This window comes from Hypanus sabinus, chromosome 17, assembly GCF_030144855.1.
Source record: "Hypanus sabinus isolate sHypSab1 chromosome 17, sHypSab1.hap1, whole genome shotgun sequence".
Classification (NCBI taxonomy): Eukaryota; Metazoa; Chordata; class Chondrichthyes; order Myliobatiformes; family Dasyatidae; genus Hypanus; species Hypanus sabinus.
The window spans coordinates 31769675-31781952 of record NC_082722.1 but is presented as its reverse complement, the minus strand read 5'-3'; the positions used below and the strand labels follow the sequence as shown (position 1 = coordinate 31781952).

General features: G+C 40.4%; 1 protein-coding gene across 1 annotated transcript in view; it reads left to right on the top strand.

The window, feature by feature from the left end:
- The first annotated feature begins 9703 nt into the window (after positions 1 to 9703).
- nfatc3a (nuclear factor of activated T cells 3a) overlaps positions 9704 to 12278 on the top strand; it is a 176429-nt gene continuing 173854 nt past the window's right edge. Inside the window, exon 1 of the mRNA XM_059992800.1 lies at positions 9704 to 10018. Within this exon, the coding sequence (XP_059848783.1) occupies positions 9931 to 10018 (88 nt within the window). The 5' untranslated portion in view covers positions 9704 to 9930. The remainder of the gene's footprint in view (positions 10019 to 12278) is intronic.

Sequence of the window (12278 nt, the reverse complement as noted above, 5' to 3'; positions counted from 1 at the left end):
TTGACTAAAAGGTTAGTAACAAAAGACCCCATTTAAATGAAACAGTCTTACACGCACAAGTTAGAACTCATGGTTTCCCCTTCACCGATCCTCCTTGATCTCCCCGGGCTTCGTTGAATCATGGCCCCACTCCGGGTCAAGTCCCATGACGTCTTCTCTCTGGCATCTTCTCCCTTCATCTCCCGCTGAATGAAAAGACCCAGTGTACCCCAGTGTCAGGCACACAACATGAAAACACACTCCCTTCACTGGACGGCTCACATACCAAAGCACCCGTTATCTCTAACCAAAACCTAAACACTGATTCTACAGGAAGACATTAGCAGTGCAAACTTCCCAGGGTGTTACATAAGAATGACAGCAGAAGAGGGACAACATCCCATGAGGGAAGGCTGACAGTATGGAGCTCTTTTGTCTAGACAAGCTAAATGGAGTAGATTCACAAATCCAATCACTACAACAGAACAACAACTACTTAATTTTTCAGCAAGTGACTCCTCTCCTGAATTAAGAAGGCCTTTTCATCAACAAAGCATAGTGGAATCTGCCTCCACTTTACTCTCTGACTAAAATACCAAAAGCTTAGCAGTTAAAACTGCTGCTTAATTGGCACATGACCTACTACTTTAAGCATTCTGCCCTTCTGAAACAGCTGCTCTGGAGCTGTAGTTCCTACCATTTGCAAAATGTACTTGTAACTCACCGAGGCTTCTTTGATAGGAATCGGCACTGGGTCCATTGTTTATCATCTACGTCAACAGTCTGGATCATAATGCAGTAAATTGGATCAACAAGTCTGCAGATGACTCCAGGATTGGGGGTGTAGCGAGGAAGACTATCAAAGCTCGCAGCGGTATCTGGACCAGCTGGAAAAATGGGCTGCAAAATAGAGACGAGTATTAGATGTTGCAATCAGGGTAGGATTTACAGAGAGAATGGTAGGGCACTGAGGAGTGTGGTAGAACAGAGGGATCTGAGAATACATATCCATAATTCCTTGAAAGTGACGTAACAGGTAGATAGGGTCATAAGGAGAGCTTTAGGCAAACAGGCATTCATAAATCAAAGTGTTGAGCGCAGGAATTGGAATGTTATATTTAAGTTGTATAAGATGATGGTGAGGCCTAATTTGGATATTCTGTGCAGTTCTGGTCACCTACCTATGGGAAAGATCTCATTACGATGAAAGAATACAGAGAAAATTAACCAAGACACTGTCAGGACTTAAAGGCCTAAGTAACAGGGGAAGTTTCACTAGGTTAGGACTATATTCCCTGGAGCGTAGGAAAATGTTGGGAAATTTGACAGAGATAAAATTATGATGGGTATAGATAGAGCAAACTTTTTCACTAAGGTTGGGAGAGGCTGGAACTAGAGGGAAAGATGAAGGTGAAACTCGGAATATTTATGAGGAACCTGAGGGGAATTTCTTCTCTCAGAGGGTGGTACAAGTGTGGAATAAACTTCCGGTGCAGGTTCACTTTCAACATTTAAGAGATGTTTGGATAAGTATATGGGTGGGAGGGATATCAAGGGCCTTGATCCAGGTATGGATCGATGAAACTAGGCAGTAGAGACTAGATGGGCTGAAGGGCCTGGTTCTACGCTGTAGTATCCTATGACTATTATACCACACCCCAAAACTGGAACCTCTAGTATGCACCATCAAGGCAGCAGGTGCATGAGAACACTTTCGTTTGCAAGTTCCCTTCCAGGTCACACATCACACTGACTTGGAAATATGTCATTATTTTACCATCTCTAGGGAAAAATCCTGCCTTTCTACCTAACCGAGTCCCTGCACCAAAGGGATTACATTGGTTCAAGAAGATGGATCATCATTACCAACTCATTATGAATTTTGGATTGAAGATATCAAATTCTGACCTTGATAAGGGGTGACATGTTCTACTATTCGTTGAAAAAACAGGAAGTATTTTCTCACTTCATTCTCAGGAACAAAGTTCCTCCCTTAATTTAAAGGACTTCAAGAGGAGTGGTTGGTGGGGAGTGGGATGTGAACATCTGCTTTCATAAATGTTAGATGTAGGCTTAGAGAAGGGGAGTGGAATTGGTTTTGAAAATAAGGCTTACACCGTATTTAGTAGTTTCTACCATCCTCACTGAAATTATGGCAAATGATCCGGAGAAATCCTGGAGAAAATTGTTTAAGTATTTGCATGGTTTGCAATAGAAAGTTGTGCACATTTATCACTGAGAATATTATAACAAAATGCCAGAAGATATGTATAACCTTGCAGAATGGGTGGATAAATAGAAAATTTCATTATAAACAGATATTGTATTTTGGTTGGACTAATAAAAATGCTAGCTACACATTAAAAATGGCAATAGATAACAAAGCAGTCACTTCTGGAACTGAACCTTGGTTAAACCACACGTACTCTGCTGTTCTAATTTCCATCTAGCAGAAAAGAAATATAACCATGGGAAACATACACAAGGACATTTTCAAGGATAATGCCTGAACCAGCTTAGAAAGGAAAGATCAGGTAATGAGCTTTTTTTTCTTTAGAAAAGAGAAGATTGGAGGAACAAGAGAAGATCTGCAGATGCCTGATATCTGAGCAACACACACAAAATGCTGGAGGAACACAGCAGGCCAGGCAGCATTTATTGAAGAAAGTACAGTCGATGATTCGTGTCAAAGCCCATGTTTTTTTCCATAAATGCTGCCTGGCCTGCTGAGTTCCTCCAGCTTCTTGGGTGTGTTGAAAATTGGAGGAAACTGGAATCTGAGAGTGAATTTAAAGATTGAGGAAGTTCAATGGCCGAGACAAAAAAAAAGAGAATGCTTCCACTTGTAATTAAATCCAAAATAAGGGGCCAAATACAGGACTCCATTGAGACATTTCTTAGAGTGATTGGAACATTATCAGCGGTGTAATTAGTACAAGATAGAAAAAGATATATGATGTTGCTAAATTGAGATGTAATTGCACGGAAAGAGCGCTATATGGAATGTTCAACACATCTGCTAAGGTTGTTTTGGTAAGAGGCTATTTCTATGCCATGAAAGTCAATGTAATTCTATGCAAAAATCAACCATTATGTTCTACTTAGTAGGAAGTAAATATTCTCTTCCTTGGAGTGGAGATACCTGAACTTTTTACGATTATCAGATGCATATTGAAATATTGCACTTATAAAAGATAAATGAAATATCAGTCCCCTGATTCATTCCGGACTGACTTACAATGCAGTTGTCATCTCCTGATGATGCATTGCTGAGTTCTTTGAAATCGAGAACCCATTTTCTTAAGGATTATTTTCATTCAGATTTGCATTTTAATTTTCTTTAAAAATAATGGTTTTACTTGTTGTTTGCCACTTGGCATAAATGCATTGTTTAATAGCCTCTCAATGTTAGAGCACCCGTCAGGGTTCAAAACCAACAAAGGTAGACTGGTTACTATATTTGTAATATTCAATGGACAACCAGAATGCTCATCTCTTGAGTCAGTAAAAACTTTAAGCATGTTATGAATTCTGGCTTACTGATTTTCAAATTAATAATGTGCTGTAGTAATAGGGTGGATAAATATGAGTCATCACTGTATGAACTGTTAAATTTCATCAAATATTTTTACAGGAGGAACCATTTCTCATAGGTATGACATTCTTTGCCTGTTTGCCAAGCAAAAGCATGGACTGGATTTTTCGGGAATAAAATGCATTTTGCTGGAGTTGATTTAGAATAATTGCACTGGCATACAGAGCTTTATGTTGAAAAAACAAACAACTTATGGTAGTTTACACATCCACTATATAACATTCAGATAAATTAACTATTCAGTCTAATTCAAAAAGATCATGTAAGATCCACTCATTGTCCAGGTCTCAAAGGAAACTCTTCCGATGGGCGTTTTATCCACTATCCCTGTGCAAAGACTGATCAGTTTGCTATACGAGTTGAATGGAATTTTGCAAGACAATCCCTTCGCTACATTTCTGGATTTGTATTTTTATTCAGACCTATGGTTATTAATTTAGTCTAGACAAGTAATCAACAAAGAGTTAAGTCACCACATTCATTACTGCCAATTGTTCTCTCATACTTGTCAAACTATAAGATTAAAAATAACTTACTTTAATATTCTCAATCCTCCTTTGTTGCCAAAATGTTGTGTTTGTTTTTATAAACATGAATTATTTATTGACAGGAAAATTCTTTGGTTGCTCTTGGTTAAACAAATGACACAGTGCTCTTTGCACAACAGAAATCAGTTGCCCTTTTAATATCTACATGGATACAATGATCAATGCAACTGAGGGAATTAGGAATGAAGTCGCAACTGCACAAACAAGTTAGAGGAAAGAATTAAAAGTATTTTCATTTATATGGCAGCTTTTGTAGTTATGTGCAATCCCAAAGGGCTCCACTGTTAATGAAATACCTCTGAAGTGTTGTCACTACTCTACTGTATTGAAAGACAGCAGCCAATTCATATATACTAAGGTTCAACAAGCACACAAAAAGAGAATGATTACATCATTAGTTTTAATGATGATCCTGTGGCAAAGTGCTTCTACACAGTCAAATCTGGTCTCTTGCCAAAACTTTTCCCTGCTTTAGAATTATCCTGGACTGGAAAAAAAAACTATCAGTAAAATTTCTTCACTTTAAATTATCTTCCTAAATCTCTCTCCTTTGTCAGCACCATACTCATTTCTAAAGAAAAATGCAGCTTCCTTGGGCCAATGACAGTGCATCCACTCACTGGGTCCCACCCTTTCTCAGATCATGCTGAACATGATTTCGCCCTGGTTTCACCGGCCTGGCAGAGGATAGCATGTGATCAGCAAGGCAGTCAACCAAGAACCAATGGCCATAAGAGCTCTTTGACATTTAAGCATGAGGTATGAAACACCATGCATGTGCAGACATACTGTGGAACTGAGGTTCTTTAAGGTTGGTCTTACCGAAGGCACTGTAGTTTTTGAGACCATATGACATAGTAGCAGAATTAGGCTCATTCCACAAATCAAGTCTGTTCCACAATTCCATCATGGCTGATTTATTATCCCTCTCAACTCCATTCTCCTGCCTTCTCCCCATAATCTTTGACGTCCTGATTAATCAAAAACCTTTCACCTCCACATTATATATACTCAATGACATGGCCTCCACAGCCTTCTGAGGCAATGAATTCCACAGATTTTCCTCCTCATCTCTGTTCTAAATGAACCTCCAAGTGGAATGAACTAATGTTTTGCCATTGCTGTTCCTTTCCCTCTCTTGACAGTCACCCAGGTACCTGCCCCCTGTATTTAGGGATGACTACCTCCCTGTAGCTTCTACCTATCACCTCCTCATTCTCCCATATGAGCCAAAAGTCATCAAGCTGCAACCCCAGTTCCTTAACATTATTTTTTTAAGGAGCTGCAGGTTGTGCAGATGCAGTTATCAGTCAGGCCGGAGGTCTCCCAAAGTTCCCATGTTTCACCCAAGGAACATATCAGTACATCTGGATCCATTCTCCATGCACTAGCTATGTACTAAAAGAAAAAAAGTTTACTAGAAACTAACTAAGAGCCTTGGTCTGTTCTTGCCCAAGCCTGTACAACCAAAGCTGGACCACTCTAATACTGCTTCGCTCCAACAATGACCACTCTACTTCCAATTCCTGTCTTTTTATTGGCTCAAGTAAGACCCACTCCTGATGACAATTGCATTTTTCAAATGTCTCCAACCCTGCATTGTGTCACTCTCTCCCTCGCTACTTCAAACAAATAGTCAGTCCTGACGAGACGTAGTTTTCAAATAGCTCCTGGCCTACAACATATTGCTGGAGATATCTTGCTGAGTATTCCCTGGAGTGGAATGGATATTTGGATGTTACTTTCTGAAAAGTCAGGGGAGTGGTACCTTGGGATGATTAGGAATTTCAATGAGATAAGAGTGGAGTCTCCTTTGTTGCTCTTCACTGTTGAGTTCCTCTAATGTTTTCTCAGGAGACTGAAGGCTGACTGGTCACAATTAACCTATGGCTACCTGTTAGAGATATGTGCTGACAATCCCAAGAAAGGAGCAAAAAAAAAATTCAACATATGGATGGGTTCTGGACTAGGAAAAGTAGTATGAAGATAAAGACAGATGGATACTTCAGCCACTGTAACTTTCTCAATGGCATTAACCATAAACATGTAGTATGCCTGGGAGAACCCAGTGTGCACCCAAACTGTGATAGACTGGGCACAAATGGCCTCTCATTATCTCCAGGCTGCTGACAGTGGAGCAAGGAGGGTCATCAGACATGCATTCCAAAAGTCAAATGCTGCAATGAAATGTCTTATTTCTGTATTTTTTAACAGTATGAAACCAAGTGCAAGTTGTGGGGAGAATGCAGAGAAGCTTTGAAGATGATTTGGACAAAATGAATGAGTGTGCAAATACACTTAGTGGTCACTTTTAGGTACAGGAGTGGAACCTGGTGTGGTCTTCTGCTGTTGTAGTCCATTCACTTCAAGGTTCAGCATGCTGTGCATTCAGAGATGCTCCTCTGCACACCGTTGTTGTAATGTGTGGTTATTTGTGTTACTGGAGCATTTTTGTCAGTTTGAACCAGTCTGACCATTCTCCTCTTACCTCTCTCAGTAACAAGTCATTTTCACCCACCAAACTGCCATTTTACTTTTTTTGTTGTTATTTGCAAAACTCTCCATAAACTCTAGAGACTTTTGTGCGTGAAAATCCCAGGAATTCAGCAGTTTCTGAGATACTTAAACTACTCCCTGTGGCACAAACAAACATTCAACAGTCAAAGTCGTATTTCTTCCCCGCTCTGAAGTTTGGTCTGAGCAAGAACTGAACCTCGTGATGATGTCTGCATGCATTTATGCTTTGAGTTGCTGCCACATTTTTGGATGATTGGATATTTGCATTACAAGTGTACTTAATAAAGTGGCCACTGAATGTATAGATATAGAATGTGTGGTATAGCATGGAGGTAAATTAAGATTCCTACTTTTGACAAGGAAACAAAGAGTGGTGATTGGGAAAAGTTGATGGACAAAGAGATCCAGGGATCTTTGTACACAAGTCACTGAAGGCAAACATATAGGTAGAATGAGCAGGTAACATATGTTGGCCATCTTAGCATGAGGCTTTGAGAACAGAACCAAGGATATCATGCTACAATTATACAGCAATTTGGTGGGGCTAATTTATGTATTATGTCCATTTTTTTGTCTCTTAGCCTTAAAAAAAGGATATACTTGCCTCAGAGAAAGTGCAATGAGGATACACTGGACTGATTTCTGGGAAAATAGGTCAGTCCTATGAAGAAAAATTGAGTGAAGTCCTTTATTCACTGGAGTCTGAAAGTAATTGAAGCATTCAACATTCTGACAGAGGTTGACTGTCTGTATATGGGGTGGATGGTTTCCTTGTTGGGGATTCTAGACACTGGGATCATCGATATGGGCTAAAACATTTAATCCAGATTGAGAAGAAGTTTCTTCAGCCATTCAGGCTGAATCTGTGAAACTAACTACCACAGAGTACCATGCAGGCCATGCTACTGAATACATGTAAGAGTAGTATTTTTGGGCCACAGGAGGCACAAGGTGATTTGGAGAGCAAGTGGGAATTGAGACAGAACAGTAAATGGCAGAGAAGGCCTGAAGGGCTAGATGGCCCATTCTGGCACCTCTTTTTTTTGTTTCTAAGCACAAAACTCAAAAGAAAGGCATGGGAAATTGAACTCATTGTGGCCCTTATCTGATGGCTTTGACCTTGGGTAAGCAAATACCCTGTGTTATTTTGTGCCAATATTCTGTTCTATTGCTGAAGTTATGGGGGATGGATCTGTCCATGTTGCCATGGAACATTCATTCAGATGGACTATGCTGTCTGCGCTACCTGCCCCTTGTCAAAAGGTTAGTGCAGAAGAACCCAATTTAATTGTTAGTCAATCAGGAAGTGGTTTGCACAAAATACATTTGAGGCTCCATAGGAAAAGGAGATGGCTGCGAACGAGCGTTCCCTGTGTGGTTTGTTGGTGATTTGGAAGAACACTTAGTCACCAGATCTTCCAGGAAAAAAAAGCATCAAGACCTTCTCTGACTTGTAATGACAAAGACCTTTCATGAACAATTAGACTTTCTGTGCTCTCGAAATGGCCCCTGTGCTCTATGGGCTTTTCTCAGGGATACATAGTTGTTAAGTCTGTGTTGGTTCTGGAAGATCATCAGTTGGGTGAAAGACATCTTCTAGGTTGCTTGAGACATGCAGGTTTTCCAGTGCGAGGAGCTGTTAACAACATATACACCAGTCTGCAGTATTCAGAAGGAACACGTCTAAGCATGGTGCAGCTGCTGCAGAACTCTGTTGGAAAACCACATTTTAAGATCCTGCCACCAGCTGTCTATACATAGTTCAAAGCCTTCAGATGAGAGCCTCACTGTAGGCAGAGGGAACCGATGTAAACAAAGACTGATGTAAATGAAGTAACATGCATTGAGAATAGCACATATGAATTATGAATGTAATATAACATATACTTGCTAACTTTATGAATTGATGATTTTATTAAAAAATCCATAAACTTGCATCTGTGCGATCCACCTCATGTTCCATTCATCCAAACTAGCATATAGTTAGTTTTGCTTCAGTCTGTGGCTCCTGTGTTGTTCATGTAGTTTGTAGGTCCCTCACCTACTCCTCAAAAAAACTTTGAGCTTCTTGCATCCTTACAAACTACCACTGTGTGCCTGACTTCCATTTCCTATTCAAGGTGCAGTGGTCTCTATACTGTAAACCCATGCCCATTTTGCATCCCCCACGGATCAGATTGTCTCCCGTACTGATACACCTCGGCAAAACCACAAAATGACACTTCTGTGCAGCTCTTATGATAAACTGTTCTCTTTCACACTTTGAACTTTTCATCATTCTCTATGACCAGGTGCATATCCTCACATATTCCATAAACTTGAGTTCTCACACTGTTCACCAGCCAACTTCCTAATTAACACTTCCCTTTCAATTTCACTCAGTAACATTGGTCAAAGCCCAACTTTGAAATTCCTGCCTGTTATTTGAATTCTTTTCTCTATTCTCTAACACAGCTTGATAATCCTCTTGATTCTGTGAACACCTTTGATTTCCACGCTTTACCTTTTCTTAGTTTTTGGCTCAGAGGCATTTGGACTCAACACTGTCCTGCTTTGATATCTTGGAGATACTCCTTAAAGCAACTATTTGATAACACTTCTGATTTATTGCCTTAAAGACGGAATATCCTGGTATTTTAGTATCAAATTTGTTTGATAACGCTCATACAAAACACCGTGGACTGTTCAAGGCACTGCTGTTATTGACTTGCGAAATTCAATATCGAAGTTAAATGTTTATGAAAATGCCTTATCTGTTTATAAATTGTCTTTCCATTTAACTTCCTTGTTCTACAAATGCTAGCCGGGAAATAGAAAACTGAAATGAAAACAGTGAAGTCTGAGAATTCGCGGCAGGCGAGGCATTTCTTGCGTGGTAAGGTGTTCAACAGTCGAGACGTACAGAAAGATGGGCAGTCTCCCGACGGGCGGACTACAACTACCAGTGGGCACGGAGTGCGACGTACATGCGCAGTGGAGGGGTGTGTTTGGCTGGGGAGGCGGCCGGTGACGTCACCAGCGGGCGCGCGCGCTGGCGGGGAGGGCCTGCGGGCGGGCGGGCGCGTGCGCGCGCGGGCGGCGGAGCGAGCGAGCGAGCGAGCGGCGGGCGGGACGGCGAGCGATGAGGCAGGCTTGACAAAGTTTGAGCGGCGCACGGCGGCGAGCACGGGGTTAACTGCTGGGAAACGGGACGGCAAAGCCCCGGGAAAGTTGGCGCAGGCAGAGAGAGAGTTCGGGGCCCTTCTGTTATGAACTTATTAAACAAGTAGAGGAACGGGAAACTGATAACCGATGACTACTGTAAACAGTGGCAATGACGAGTTTGACTTTAGACTGATATTTGGTGAAGACGGTCCGCAGCCCGGACTAGGCCCTGCAGGTTTGTACGAGTGCAACGCTTCCAGATTGATGGGGTTAACGCACTGCAACAAAAAAAAGTTATACTCGCTTTTTTGCATAATGTGATATTTTCCTTAAAATCCGGGCTATGTATGTCGAGATTTTTATTGCCATTGCGTGTGTTGTATCAGTGTGGTCATAACTATGAAAAGGCGAAAGGCCAGGTACGGCAATCACTCGGGTCTCCTGCCCATTTCCCCCCTTCCCGTATTCATCCGATTTGATCGTGCGGAATATACGTTCGAGTCGTATAGAGATGTATTGTTTACACACGCACAACTGGTCGTTGCTATTGTTGTGCTCTGCTGGTGACGAGTGTTCTGTACACACTAACTGTTTTTAGAGGTCATTTAGTTTTTTTTAAGTTTAACTTTATACTCAATATTTACCTTCGAAACGAAATCATGCAGTTGATGTCTTTGCCACCTCTATTTAGCACACTACTCGTTTATTTTATTCCTAAATATAATTTGGCATGTGCTGTAAAGTATAACTGAATATTATATATTAATTTCCCCTTGATTTTTTTTAAACTGGGGTCGCAAACAGCTTTTTCTCTGCCTGTGTATTTATCGTTGGTGCACGCTGAAAAAAAACGTAAATAAGGGAAGGTGTATCTCTGAGCCCATATGGGAAGTGGGAATATAGAAAGTAGACTTGGAAGTTAGCCCAGCATTCAAGTCATCAAATTTGCCAAGGCACGCCATGTGCAGTTCAGATGACAGTGGAATTTAAGACGAGGGAAGTGATCAGAAAGGTAGATCCACTTGCAGCACCGCATGGCACAGGACAGTTCTGCTGCTGGAGGTGATTGCGAATGTCGGCTGGAAATTGATGTCAAGCTACCGTCAAGTTGTTTCGTAATATAACAGCTTGTTCTTTCAAGTGATCCCCCAGATCTGTTAGGGGCGTCGACAGTAAGAAGACTCTAAAAAAGAAAGTGGAGTACCAGCTCCTTTAGTGCCTGTGATTGGACGACTGAAATTTCATCAGGCTCCTGGTTAATTATAATTAAATATCAGGCCAACTTCGCCTGAAAGGACTACCGCCGTTTCTAAAGTTTTATAGGAGTCTTTATTTTAGACTTCAGGCTTACTTTGCACAGTGGTGGGGCTACAAAATGCTTTGTGCCGCATCAGCAGGTGAGCATCAGTTTCTGAATTAGCACTTGTATTCTCTTGATAATTTGAGCTAGATCAGTTGTCGTTACATTTGTGTAATAATTAATTTTCTTTTAATGATTTTGGTATGATTAAAACTGTAGATGCAGTTTCCATGAATGTTTTTAAATGCTAATAGTTCTGTTTCTTAACAGGTATTGTATAATTTGTCTTTTGTTGTGATTTTTAAAATCATTTTTACTAGAAGGAAACTTTCTATAATTTCTAGATTGACTGGTTTATGTGCTGGTTACTATGTGTTTTGCTAAATAATGAGCAGGAGATTTGTTTCCATGGAGTAGAGATCAGATAGCTATGTGTGGTATTTCAGTGGGTTAAATTTAGTGTGATAGTAACTATAGTAGTGTAGTGACATGGCTCATTCTTGGTGATGTAGAATATAGTTACCGAACTGTAATTACATCAAAATTCTGCTTTGTAATTCCAGGATTGAAATGGAACTTCAGAGTTGTCTTGGTTCTTCCTCCAAAGTCCACTGACTTTGTCTAAAATAGTTGTCCGTAATGTTTTGAAGACTTAGTGTTGTAACTCTGCAAACTAGGGGCTGCAGGCTGCCTTTTTTTTTTGGTCCATATTTTCTCTGAATAAATAAAAGGGAAAAATTGACAGGGATGATTTAAGAAAAATAAATTACTGTTTGTATTGTGCTTTTGCACATTTTATCTCCAAGTATCTAAGGGCAATTAAATATTCTGTCATGTGAATTGGATGGAATGCCTAAAGGGATAATTTTCATGTGTAATAATTCCCAAAGAGTAGAAATTGAGCAGAAAAACACTGAACATACACATGTAATTGAGCTGTATTGGAAAGATAGGAGTTTGAAATATTTTGTTGACAAATTAAGATGACCTCTAGATTTTTCTGACCAATACAGTGGTTGAATTGACCTGTGATAAAAGGAAGAGTAAAGTAGAGAAGAGCTTCAACTCTGACTTCTGGTACTGTTGGTATAGTGTTTTCTTTGGTAGGTTAATAAATTGTCCTCATGTGCAGGTGAATACTGGATGCTAAGGTGATGGAAGATTGATAAAAGGACAGAGCTAATGGGAATGTGTG